This window comes from Oryx dammah, unplaced genomic scaffold, assembly GCF_014754425.2.
Source record: "Oryx dammah isolate SB20612 unplaced genomic scaffold, SCBI_Odam_1.1 HiC_scaffold_2, whole genome shotgun sequence".
Lineage (NCBI taxonomy): Eukaryota > Metazoa > Chordata > Mammalia > Artiodactyla > Bovidae > Oryx > Oryx dammah.
In genome coordinates, this window is record NW_024070186.1 from 187,342,507 (window position 1) to 187,355,560 (window position 13,054).

At 36.2% G+C, this 13,054-nt stretch overlaps 1 protein-coding gene across 1 annotated transcript in view; it reads right to left on the reverse strand.

Annotated features, from left to right (window-relative positions):
• AUTS2 (activator of transcription and developmental regulator AUTS2) overlaps positions 1 to 13,054 on the reverse strand; it is a 1,198,451-nt gene that overhangs the window by 680,922 nt on the left and 504,475 nt on the right. Inside the window, exon 3 of the mRNA XM_040260674.1 lies at positions 6,210 to 6,311. Within this exon, the coding sequence (XP_040116608.1) occupies positions 6,210 to 6,311 (102 nt within the window). The remainder of the gene's footprint in view (positions 1 to 6,209; positions 6,312 to 13,054) is intronic.

Here is a 13,054-nt window from a genome sequence, read left to right on the forward strand (position 1 = left end):
ATTCAGTTGTTTGTCTTTTTGTTGTAGTCTTTACATATTCTGGATGTTAAACATTTATTGATTATATGATTTTCAAATACTTTCCTCCCATTCTTTGGGTTTTCTTTTCATTTTCCTGACAATACCAATTGATGCACAGAAGTTTTTAATGTGATGAAGTCCAACTTATGTATATTTCTCTAGCTACTTGTGCTTTTGATGTCATATCTAAAAATCCACTGCAGATTCAAGGTCATGAAGATCTACACACATTTTCCTGTAAGAATTTTATGGTTCTAGCCCTTAAATTTAGGTCACTTATTCATTTTGAGTTAATTTTTGTTCACGGTGTGAGGTAGGGGTTGAAATTCATACTTTTGCATGGAAAAATCCAGTTGTTCCAGCACCACTTGTTGAAGAGAAAATTCTTTCCCAATTAAATGGATATTAAACTCATGTTAAAAATTACTTTGCTATAGATGTAAGAGTTTATTTCTGAACTTTCAATTCTATTCCATTCATCCATATGCTTACACTAACTCTAGTACCACACAGCTTTGATCACTGTAGCTTTGTAGTAAGTTTTGAAATTGGGAAGTGTGACTCTCCCAAACTTGTTTTATTTCAGTACTGTGTTGACTTTTAGGGGCTTCATGCCATTTCATATGATTAGGAGTGTCTGATTTTCCATGTTGCAAAAAAGGATGTTGGAATTTTCACAGACATTGCTTTGAAACCGTAGATTGTTTTGAAGGGTATTGATATCTTAACAATACTCAGTATTTCTATCCATGATCACAGAATATCTTTTGTCAATTTCTTTTGATCAAAAGGAAAACAAGTTTAGGGAAACCAGTAAAAAAGATCTCAGTAACTATACAATCCTGTGCTCTTGTCCCTTGACCTAACATGCTTTCATTTCTCTACTCTGTGATGAAATTATGATTAACTAACCCTGGAATAATTTCCAGGGTCAATATGATCTTGTATTAAAAGCATAACAAAATCTCAGAACAGTTATTTAAGCATTAAGTATTGTTAACAAATTAGATAAGAAACAGTTATACCTTTAAATTTACAGTTCCACCACAAACTTAATGAAACATATAAACACAATGAAATATTCTTGTATACATATTCATACTCACAGTGAAAGACTGAATATTCTTTGTTTATATATTTGATACTATACCACATTAAAAGAAAAGGTAATCATAACTAAGATATTAAGAGTTCTGGAAAAACATTATACTTTTTGTTTATCCCGCTTAATTCTTATACAAACTTGCTTGTGTGCTCAGTCACCAGGTCATGTCTGACTCGGGCTCTTCTGCCCATGGGATTTCTCAGGCAAGAATGCCAGAGTGGATTGCTATTTACTCTCTAGGGGACCTTCCCAACCCAAGGATCGAACCCATGGCTCCTTCACTAGCAGGTGGATTCTTTATCACTGAGCCACCCAGGAAGCCCAAGAATTTAATGGTCCATAATATCAAATGTCACCCTAAATCTAACAATCTTTCCTGAGAGGTACAGGAAGATCTCTGTGTCTTAGGGTTGCCCACCTTGGCTGACAGAGAAATGGACAGTAAGAAGTTTTGAATACATACCCCTAAGATACCTGTTTATGAATTATATATAAGAACTACTCCTTATTAAATTGAATATTCAGTTCAGTTCAGTTCAATCGCTCAGTCGTGTCTGACTCTTTGCGACCCCATGAATCACAGCATGCCAGGCCTCCCTGTCCATCACCAACTCCCTTTTCAGACTCACATCCATTGAGTCAGTGATGCCATCCAGCCATCTCATCCTCTGTCGTCCCCTTCTCCTCCTGCCCCCAATCCCTCCCAGCATCAGAGTCTTTTCCAATGAATCAACTCTTAGCATGAGGTGGCCAAAGTACTGGAGTTTCAGCTTTAGCATCATTCCTTCCAAAGAAATCCTAGGGCTGATCTCCTTCAGAATGGACTGGTTGGATCTCCTTGCAGTCCAAGGGACTCTCAAGAGTCTTCTCCAACACACTTCAAAAGCATCAATTCTTTGGTGCTCAGCCTTCTTCACAGTCCAACTCTCACATCCATACATGACCACAGGAGAAACCATAGCCTTGACTAGATGGACCTTAGTCAGCAAAGTAATATCTCTGCTGATATTATATATCTATGCTATCTAGGTTGGTCATAACTTTTCTTCCAAGGAGTAAGCGTCTTTTAATTTCATGGCTGCAGTCACCATTGGCAGTGATTTTGGAGCCCAAAAAAATAAAGTCTGACACTGTTTCCACTGTTTTCCCATCTATTTCCCATGAAGTGATGGGACCGGATGCCATGATGTTCGTTTTCTGAATGTTGAGCTTTAAGCCAACTTTTTCACTCTCCTCTTTCACTTTCATCAAGAGGCTTTTTAGTTCCTCTTCACTTTCTACCATAAGGGTGGTGTCATCTGCATATCTGAGGTTATTGATATTTCTCCTGGCAATCTTGATTCCAGCTTGTATTTCTTCCAGTCCAGCGTTTCTCATGATGTAGTCTGCATATAAGTTAAATAAGCAGGGTGACAACATACAGCCTTGACGTACTCCTTTCCCTATTTGGAAACAGCCTGCTGTTCCATGTCTAGTTCTAACTGTTGCTTCCTGACCTGCATACAGATTTCTCAAGAGGCAGGTCAGGTGGTCTGGGATTCCCATCTCTCTCAGAATTTTCCACAGTTTATTGTGATCCACACAGTCAAAGGCTTTGGCATAGTCAATAAAGCAGAAATAGATGTTTTTCTGGAACTCTCTTGCTTTTCCCATGATCTAGCGGATGTTGGCAATTTGATCTCTGTTTCCTCTGCCTTTTCTAAAACCAGCTTGAACATCAGGAAAATATTAGTAAAGCTTAATTTCTATTTTTTAAATAAAAAATAAGCCATAATATTTTTTCCTATAATACACTGGATCATCTTGTACAGCATAAGCAAGAAAACTACTTTAGAGAATTAAAAAAGAAGAAAACAAAAGGGGAAGTTGTTTGCTCTTTGTGATATATCCTCACTCTACTGCTTCTTGAAACTCAGAGACTCTGAACACTGTCTTATTTTTAAGCCAAAGCAATCTTGAGAAAGTACAACAAAGTTGAAGATATCAGGCTGCCAGACTTGACACTATACTACAAAGCTGTAGTAACCAAAATACTATGGTGAGTGAAGTGAAAGTCGTGTCTGACTCTTTGCGACCCCATGGACTATATAGTTCATGGAATTCTCCAGGCCAGAATACTGGAGTGGGTAGCCTTTCCCTTCTCCAGGGGATCTTCTCAACCCAGGGATCAAACCCAGGTCTCCCACATTGCAGGCAGATTCTTTACCAGCTGAGCCACAAGGAAAGCCCTAAAACACTATGGTCCTGGCACAAAAACAGACACGTGGGTCAATGAAACAGAATAGAGATCACAGAAACAAACCAACACTCACATGATCTATTGATCTATGACAAAGGAGGCAAGAATAAATGATAGGGAAAAGAGAGTATCCTTAATGAAAAGTGTTCAGAAAATTGGACAGCTACATGCAAATGAATGAAAGTGTACCACTTTCTCATATTATATAGAAAAATAAGCTCAAAATAGATAAAAACTTAAATATAAGATCTGAAAGCATAGTAAAAAAAAAAAAATCACAGGCAGTAATCTCTTTGACATTAGTCTTACCAATTTTTTTTTTGGATATACCTCCTCAGGAAACAGCAACAGAAAAGCAAAAATAAACAAATGGAACTATATAAAACTAAAAAGCTTTCTGAACAGTAAAGGAAACTAACAACAAAACAAAAAAGTAATATTGATTTGGGGAAAATATTTGTAAGTGATATTTCTGATAAGGGGTTGGTACCCAAAACGTATAAAGAACTCACAGAACTCAATGTCAAAAAAAAGAAACAACATGATTAAAAAATATGTAGAGAACCTAAATAGGCGTTTTTCAAAGAAGACATACAGATGGCCAATAGGCACATGAAAAATGTTAACATCATTAATCAGCAGGGAAATGCAAATCAAAACCACAATGAGATTATCACCTCACACCAGTTAGAATGGCTGGTATCAAAAAGACAAGAAACAACAAGTGTTTTTAGTATGAAGATTACGCAAAAAACTAAAACTAGAACTACCACATGATCCAGCAACTCTACTTCTACTTCAACAGAAACAGTAAATCAAAAAAATATATACGCACTCCTCCTTTCATCGCACCGCTGTTTACAACAGCCAAGATACGGAAGCAACCGAATGTTCACCATCAGATAAATGAGTAGAAAAATACTATACACTGACGCACACATACAAAGGAAGACAACTCAGCCATAAAGAAGAAGGAAATCTTCTCAGTGGCAGCAACACAGATAAACTGAAGGATACTATTCTAAGTGAAATAAGTCAGACAGAGAAAAATGCGAACCATATGATTTCACTTATACATAGAATCTACAAAACAAAGCAAACGAACAAACGAAACAGAAACAGACTCACAGACGTGGAGAACAAACAAGTGGTTGTCAAAGAGCAGAGAGGCGATTGTGGGAGGATGGACACACAAAATCGGTAAAGGGAATTAAGTATAAACTTCCAGTTATAAAATAAATATATCACAGGGATGTAAATGAACCCGTAGAGAATACAGTCAATGATACCGTAACAAATTTGTACTGTGATAGATGAAAGCTGGATTATTGTGGTGATCATTTCATAATGTATAAAAAATATCAAATCACTATGCTGTACACCTGAAAGAAATGTAGTACTATATATTAATTATATGATGCTGTGCTGTGCTTAGTCCCTCAGTTGTGTCCAACTTTTTGTGACCACATGGACTGTAGCCCGCCAGGTCCCTCTGTCCATGGGGATTTTCCAGGCAAGAATATCAGAGTAGGTTGCCATGCCCTCCTCCAGGGGATCTTCCCAACCCAGGGATTGAACCTAGGTCTCCCACATTGCAGGTGGATTCTTTACTGTCTGAGCCACCAAAGAAGCTCAAGAATACTGGAGTGAGGAGGCTATCCCTTCTCCAAGGGATCTTCCTGATTCAGGAATCAAACTGGGGTTTTCTGTATTGCAGGCAGATTGTTTACCAGTGAAGCTACCAGGGAAGCCCAAATTAACTATAACTCAATTTAAAAAGGAAAAGAAAGATGGTTAGAATCCTGAACTCACCACTTGTGGTGACTAAAGGGTAATCTGCAGCTTCTGGGAAAAAAAAAAAGGAAGAAAGGAAAGAAAGACGAGGGAAGGCGGAGAGAGGGAGAGGGAAAGAAGTGAGAAGAGACAAGAAGAGAAAAAAGAAAATAAACAGAAGTTTCCCAAATTGAGTATGCTAATCACTAAAGGTAAAATGGTGTTATTTCTGGGAATGGTCTTCAATGGTTACCCAAATTACTTTTTTTAGTGACAGTAGAATTATGTTCTTCCTCTAGTAAAAGTTTTTGCAAATAAATCAAACAGATTGGGGGGAAAAAAAGAATATTGTCTCAATCTGTTAATGTTCCCCCTACTTGACCTATTTTAAACAAAGTTTTAAAATGTTGCTCTCAGGTGCAAAGATGGGTCAAGGATCCTGTTCTACAACACAGTAGTGAGGGGTGTGAGATGACCCCCAGAGGGCAGAAGTGGTTCTGTGCCTTGCTGGCACACAGGGAGGGGCCTGGAGAGTGGTTAGAACGGGTCTAGAAGGCTGACAGACCCCCTTAAGAGGCAGGTAGTGTGTGCTCATGGGGGGTTTTCCTCTAGAAATCAGAAGGAAATTTTAATTCCTTTACTTGCCAAGTAAGTGGCAGGTTAGTCATTCCTTCCAACAAGAATAAAATGAAAGAAAGGGGCTGTTACAGATCTCACAGGTGAAAAAATGACAAAAGGCCCACATTTAAGTACGTCATCTCCCAGTTGCAGCACTGCCAGACTAGTTCTTCCATTTGTAACACTGATACTAAAAAGTATTATCACTTCCTTTCGTAATCTATTGTTTCTAAGCTGATAGATACGCCCAACCAACCTTATAATTCTTTAAAACACATTTTAAATCAAACTAGAAAACAGAACAATACTATAAAGCAAGGCTCAAATATGTGTCTGCCAAGAGAGGAAAAATGCTTGGATATTTACAAAATGACGTGAAGGGATGTGCTGGTGAACTGAAACTGGACTCAAGGGATGTGTGGTCTGGTGGTTTCAGTTTGTTTTTTAACTTACGTCGCTGAGCCTTTCCCGGGAGCTGCTCCTGTGGAAGCCTTTGGATTCTCCACTGGCGCTTTCACTGTCACTGTCCCTGCAGCTGTTCTGCCCTGGCTTGAGCTGAAGGAAGAAGAAAAGAGAAAAAAGAAAAGTGTCAGTGGTCTCCTCACACAACTGCTCCTTCACCCTTATTCTTTAAGCCTTATCAAAAATGAACAGTTTAAGGTCCTGATCTTTAGCATTTTTCTCAGCTTCTGAATAGGGCCATGAAAGCTGCTGTAGAAACAAATGTGGAGGATAAGATAAGTAAAACATTTAGCATAAAATGTCAATGTAGACAAAAAGACCTGAGCAAGCCTTAAATAAACACTTGAAAAGTCTAACATGAATCTTGGAGGGTAATCTTCCTTGAGATTTTTCCAATCCAGGTTTCACCAGCTATGATTTCCATCTTATTCTCTCTGTCCTCTTATGGAGAAGAAAAAAAGAAACAACAAAGAGAACAAAAAACAAGTTTTTCTTTTCCTAAGAGAAAATGACGAAATTCTTTATAGTATCCTTTAACCACTAAGGAGACAATGACCCTGTTTTTCAAGATAATATTCTAAAGGTATTTTAAAATACTAAATTAAGACCTACAGCTTAAGTAAATTAAGCCAGCCTCCATTCAACAACTATGTGTTAAGTATAACATCTGAGCCTGAAAGTAAAAACTAGAGATATGGTGCTTATTGACCAACTTAAACAGTCTCTGCTCTTTAATAGCTCTACAAAGCTGTTACCAGTTTCTACACATTTACTGGCTCTGATTTTCATGTTCAGGATGTTGGACACATTTACCTAGATCTGATTTTCCACTCAAAATGAACAAACACACAGAACAGCAAACCGTGAGTCTATATAAGACTGAGTCAAATTCACATGGACCATTAGTCTGTGATGTTATCACCAACCACGTTTGCAGAGAAGCCAAGCAATGTGATACAAGTTACAACACACAGCCCCTTTACAATGTGCTCACTCTAGCAAGAGAAAGACAGAGCAGGATAAACAGAGACAGCAACACAATGAAATATATACACACTAAATGAAAACCAGAAATGAGCCAGTGATGTTAGGAGGAAAGGTAATCTCTGAAGTCTTGAATTGTGAAAAAAGATTAAAAGATTAAGCACCTATGGCTGAAAGGAGAGAGAAAGATACTCTTTATGAGAGAAAGTCAAAAAGAAAAGGCAGGGAAACCAACATGCTAGGAAATGATCAGGAGTCTTATTGGAATTAAAAAAAAAAAAAACAAGAACAAACAACTTCTTTTGTGAGGAAATAGGAAGAGGGGGCATGGGTCGAAAAATGGGAAATGTCAAACAGAACACAAGCCCCTTGTTTCTGGGTAGCAGGGAACTTCAGAGAGCAGAACAGGTAACAGGTACCAAACATCTTGGCTGCAGGTTTTCATGTGGCTCTGGGACCATGGGGGAAGATGAACCAAGATGAATGGAGAATGAAATCAAATCAGCATCCCATGTAGCTTTAATGTGCCTCTTTAAAGACTACAGTTCAGACCTGACTTTTGGTCATACCATCTATCAGCTATTCCCAAATCCCTGCTATGTAAAAGGCATTCTTTTTTTTTTTATTTCAACATTTCTACAAATCCTCTTTTATCACTTCCTTCTAAAATCCCTTTCTCCAGGAAGTCTTCTCTAATGGAACCAAGAAAAATGATCCTAATTTTATTCTGTATCCTCCTGAGCCCTTAAGTACTTAGTTTCCTCCTAAGTTACTGTTAAACCTGCTAATTCTAAGTTAATTCAGATGCAAGCTATATGAGCCTTTTCTTATTACTATGGAATGAAAGTTCAGAATACTGTCATTCTCTTCAAGTTTTCATTTTTATACTTGTAATAAAGGGGAATTTAACCTAAAATGAACATCACTTCCTTTCAATTTCCTGAACATGTCGAGTCCGTTCCTGTCCTATACTTGTTCACACTAGATTTTCTCAGTCTGGAATGCTCACTCTCATTCTCCCTGCACTTTTCAGGTCAAAGTTTTTTTTTTGAAGCTCAGATATTCTCTCTTCCACCATGGTCTTTAAAGCGTTCTTTCTCTATATATTTATTTTTTGACATATGCTTTCAAAGTCTAGCAAGCATCTCATTTTTCATTAAATGCCTTTTATAATTGTGATATAGTTTATCAAGTTTTAAAAGGCCTGCATTAAATATATTTATACTAATGATAAAATCTGTGTGTGGAATGTAATTCATAAACAATGTTGGAACTCTTATCTCACTGGATCTCTGAGTTAAGCAGAGGCAGGTAAAACTAGCTCCAATGTGTGGAATGGAAAAATAAATAAATAAAGGAAATCTGCTCCGAATTAGCGAACAGATTGAGGACTAACCCCATGTCTCTACTGCCTACTGCTATCTTCACTGTAATTCATAGTGCTTATTTAAATGTTTACATTTAACCTGGAAATAATGATTCTGTGGTAGACCAGTATTCTCCCATAGAATTTATTTTCAATACATCTGTGGTAATTAATTGTATTCACAAAGAAATCTTATTAGGTAACATTTGATCAAATAATGTTTATAAAAACTAAGTCCTCCAACTTAGAGGAGAAATAAACATCAAACTGGGAATTCAGAGAATAAGAAAATCAAGACTTTCCCTAATACTCAAATGGATTAACAAAATCTGGACTTTCCATTTGGGTCTCTTCCATGTTTCTTCATGGAAGGAAAAGGATGACTTCAACAAGGTCCAACAAGAGACCCCAGTGGCCCTGATGTAAATTATCTGACTAAATGTTGATCTAGGCTAAGAGCAAAACCCAAGAAAAACTCAGAGGAAGCAGCTTACTAGGCTTCCTTATGTCCTGCCAGCAAAAGCACTTCAGTGAATTCTCTTCAGAGAGCCTTACATAAAATCCACCCCTATACCACCCCTTTCACCTCCAAAGCCAGGCTCAAGTTTAAAGGAAACTTAGGATTTTAAGCTGTCAGACAGCTCAATATTTCAAAGATATAGACTGACTACAGTAAGTACTAAAGCTAACCCACAAGATTTCAGGCAAAGAGGTATTCCTTCCTAATCCCATGAATACATTTAAGACTGGCATTTTCAACCACATCCAATGGATCATTCGGGGTAGCATAACTAACTCAGAAGTTGTAATCCTTCACCTGAAATTCCCAGCTATTACCTACAACCAAGAGACATTACAAAGGCCAGGTGCTGGCTTAAACATTTAAAGACCTAACAAAAATCAATCTGCATGCATTGATTTCTTCCTAGCATTCACAGCAGCTCTGTTATAAGGAAGTTTCAGCTATAGATGAAGCAGTGAAATTTTTTACTATCAGTCTTTAGCTATCTAAGGACCTCACTTATTTAAAAATTACTACAAGTCACTCTAGTTTTAGAAGTTTCTACCAATTAGGTAATATAGTTTAAGAATCAGAACTAGGACAAAAACAGTGAAAGGAAGCTAGCATCGAGCATGAGTGGCTGTAATACTAGCAGGATTATCATCTTTTGTAAAATGTAAGAAGCCAGTGTGTTTTCATTAGATTTCATAGTCAGTATATTTACCATGCTCTGAAACTGTGCTGTCATTACAGAGTTGACTATTATTAATGACTAATTAGGAAAATAACAATACATGGTTTTATTATGGCTAATGAACATGTAACAGAGCCCCACTGCCCCAGACTGAGGGAAGGTGGAACAATTCTATGCACACCTGGCATGATTTGAGAGCCAGGCTGTGCCATTCTTTTCAGTGTATATATAGAGAGTTCCACAGATGCAAGGTGTTCAGAAGGTGTCATTAACCCTTCAAACAAAAGTCACAAAGGGATGAAGTATGTGAGAAGACCATCTAAGCCTAGCACTCTAGAAGACTGATGTGACTGACTTACACAATGCCATGCACAAGAACAGCTGAAAGTAATCCCCTACCACAGCTTTGGTTCCTCCAAGCACCATAAATCTTATCTTGGACTGCTGAGTATTCCTGCAGGGATCTAAATGAACAACATACAACATTTCTTGAAAGTGCCAAAATAAGCACCAAATCTCCTGTTCAATGATATTTTAAAATATACCTCCACTAACATCAAAACAGTTGAGTATTTAATCTCATAAAAGTGGTGTTTTATTTTTCCCATATAAAACTGTCCCCAAGTAGAGAAAGTTTCATAGATTGAGTGGCATTTGACTGTTTTATTTCTTAGGTTTTAAAAGGTATTTCGGAGGAGAGGCACAGAACCAAAATAAATAACTTAATGAAAAGGTTGGACATGTTCAAACAAGCTAGCGGGAAATAACTAGTACAAACAAAATTACAAAGTTGAATAGAAAAAACTTGTTCTTAAGAAATAAATATTGTACTTTTAAATGCATAATAATAACATGTGACAGAAACAAAAATTAAATTCTGGAAACTAGGGTAGTACAAGGAATTTGTGTGAAATTTCTCTGGGATCACAGAATCAGAAGTCATACTGTTATTGTTTTCAACAGTTAGAGAAAGAATTTTAAGGATTTCATAATCATAAAGTAATCACTAGTAAAATTTAAATACTAAAGTTATTTCCTTTCTAAGTTACTATCAAATGTAAAAGAATAAAAATCATAATTAACAGAAATGTAAAAAGATAAGGGAAACAGCAAGAAAGCAAGCATATGGTTAAGTATATTAGTTATTATAACAATAACATACATGGATTAAGCTCCCCTTTTTTTTAAGGCAAGGATATCTAGTTTGTATTAGGTAAAGTAAAAAAAAATGTATTTGTTGGTCATAAAGCACTCCTAAATTTTAAAAGAGAAAAAAAGACAAAATATTAGAAATAAATGGCTAAATTATGTGCCAAAGATAATCAATTTGTAGCAATAAAAGTCTAATATCTACCTTTTACACTTCTGTTCTTTATAAAAGGAAATCACCAGGAGTTAGAAAACTTTAGCATGCTACTTCCACTAAGAAAATCAAACAACAGGAAGGGACCCAGGGGTTAAGTGTTACAGAACTCATTTTGACTCAAGCAATACATATTAAATTAGGTAACTTATATAGACCACATCTTCCAGAGCATCCAGGGGACGTTACCACAAACTGAAGATAAAGCAGGCTACAATGAATATCAAGATATTAAAATTCAGAAACTACATGAACAGCCTTCTGGATAGTAAAAACTAATGACATTTTAAACTGAATATCCATATTACCTAGAGATTTTTATTCACTATAAAGATAATTCTCTCCACAATTATAACTGAGTCATAGAAAAAATAACAAACACAGCACTTATATATTAAGAAAGTGAAAATTATAAATACATAAGTAAAACATTTAACAAGATCTGTTAATTCTGTGCTAGAGATTAACTTATGTATTTTCTACCAGATTGGAAGTAACAGAAATAAATAGCCTAACTACAGAGAACAAAAAGTAACACAACAAGAAAAGCAACAGTGGGGAAGATTAGAGAAAGGAGATTACAAAAATAAATACCACATAATGAACTGGAAATTTAAATATTATAAAATTAATAAAGTAAAATTGGGAGAAAAGCCTACAAATATGAGACATACTTCTTATATATCTAAGAATAAAGATATAAAAATCAAAACCCAGAAATAATATAATAATACTGTGCCAACACAATGTAATAATAATGATTATCATTACAAAAATGTGATAATGAATATATCCTAAATTAAGTAGTAAACATAATTCTCTGTTGATATCGACAAAAATCATACTAAATTAGCTTCAATTTTTAAAAAACTGTAGCAAAATTTGATCCAGAGCTTGAAAAAAAGAATAGTAAAGCTAATCTGTGCCCAAATCTGTTAGTAACAAAACAGAGAACCATATGATGATCTTAATTTTAAAAAGCTGCAAAACTCTGATGAAAGGCAACAAATTCAACTTAACAATAAATAAAAAACAGCCCACCAAATTCTAATTAATTTTGCAAAAGAATGTAAGAATCCACGAATTTTCAAATGGGCACAAGGGAAATTTTGGAGGTGATGGCAAAGTTTAAAAATTGTAGCATGGTGATGGTTGTACATCTCTGTTAATATATTAGATTGATAATGAATAAATTTCATCATATATAATGGAAATATAATGTTATATATAATGAATATTTTAATAGAGCAATTTGTTTTAAAAAGATAAGAATCCACCAGGGTTTCCTGGGCGGCCCGGTGGTATAGAATCCACTTACCAATGCAGGAGCTACAGATTACATCCCTAGGTCAGGAAGATCCCCTGGAGAAGGAAATGGCACCCCATTCCAATTCCCATTTCCAAGCTTGGGAAATCTCATGAACAGAGGACCCTGGCGGAATACAGTCCAAGGGGGTCACAAAAGAGTTGGACACAATTTGGCAACTAAACAACAAGTCCCATGATTTTCATTTTTTACTCCAGAAAAGAGTTCCCTGGTTGAAGACTTACCTGATTAAATCAGATAATGAAGCAAAAGAACACAACTCTCTTTCTTAAAGTCAACTGTCCATACAAAAATCTAATCATGGCAGTAAGCAGGGGGTGTATCTGGAGGGTCATCTTGGGATCCTGCCTATTACAGTCAGTTTCCAAAGACAAGAAAAGGAGGAACTGCCTCAATCCATGTATCATAAATAGGGTTCCCGGATATGCCTGGATTTTTGAGTGTCATTTCTCTTTGTCACTGATGTCTCCAAATAAATACTTAAGGTATTCCATAGATAATAACATGAAGATTATGTTATTTGCCTGAAAAAAACCAGAAATGACTGAAGTACTTACACTGGACTATCACATACATTATTCAAATTTAAACAGGCTCAGT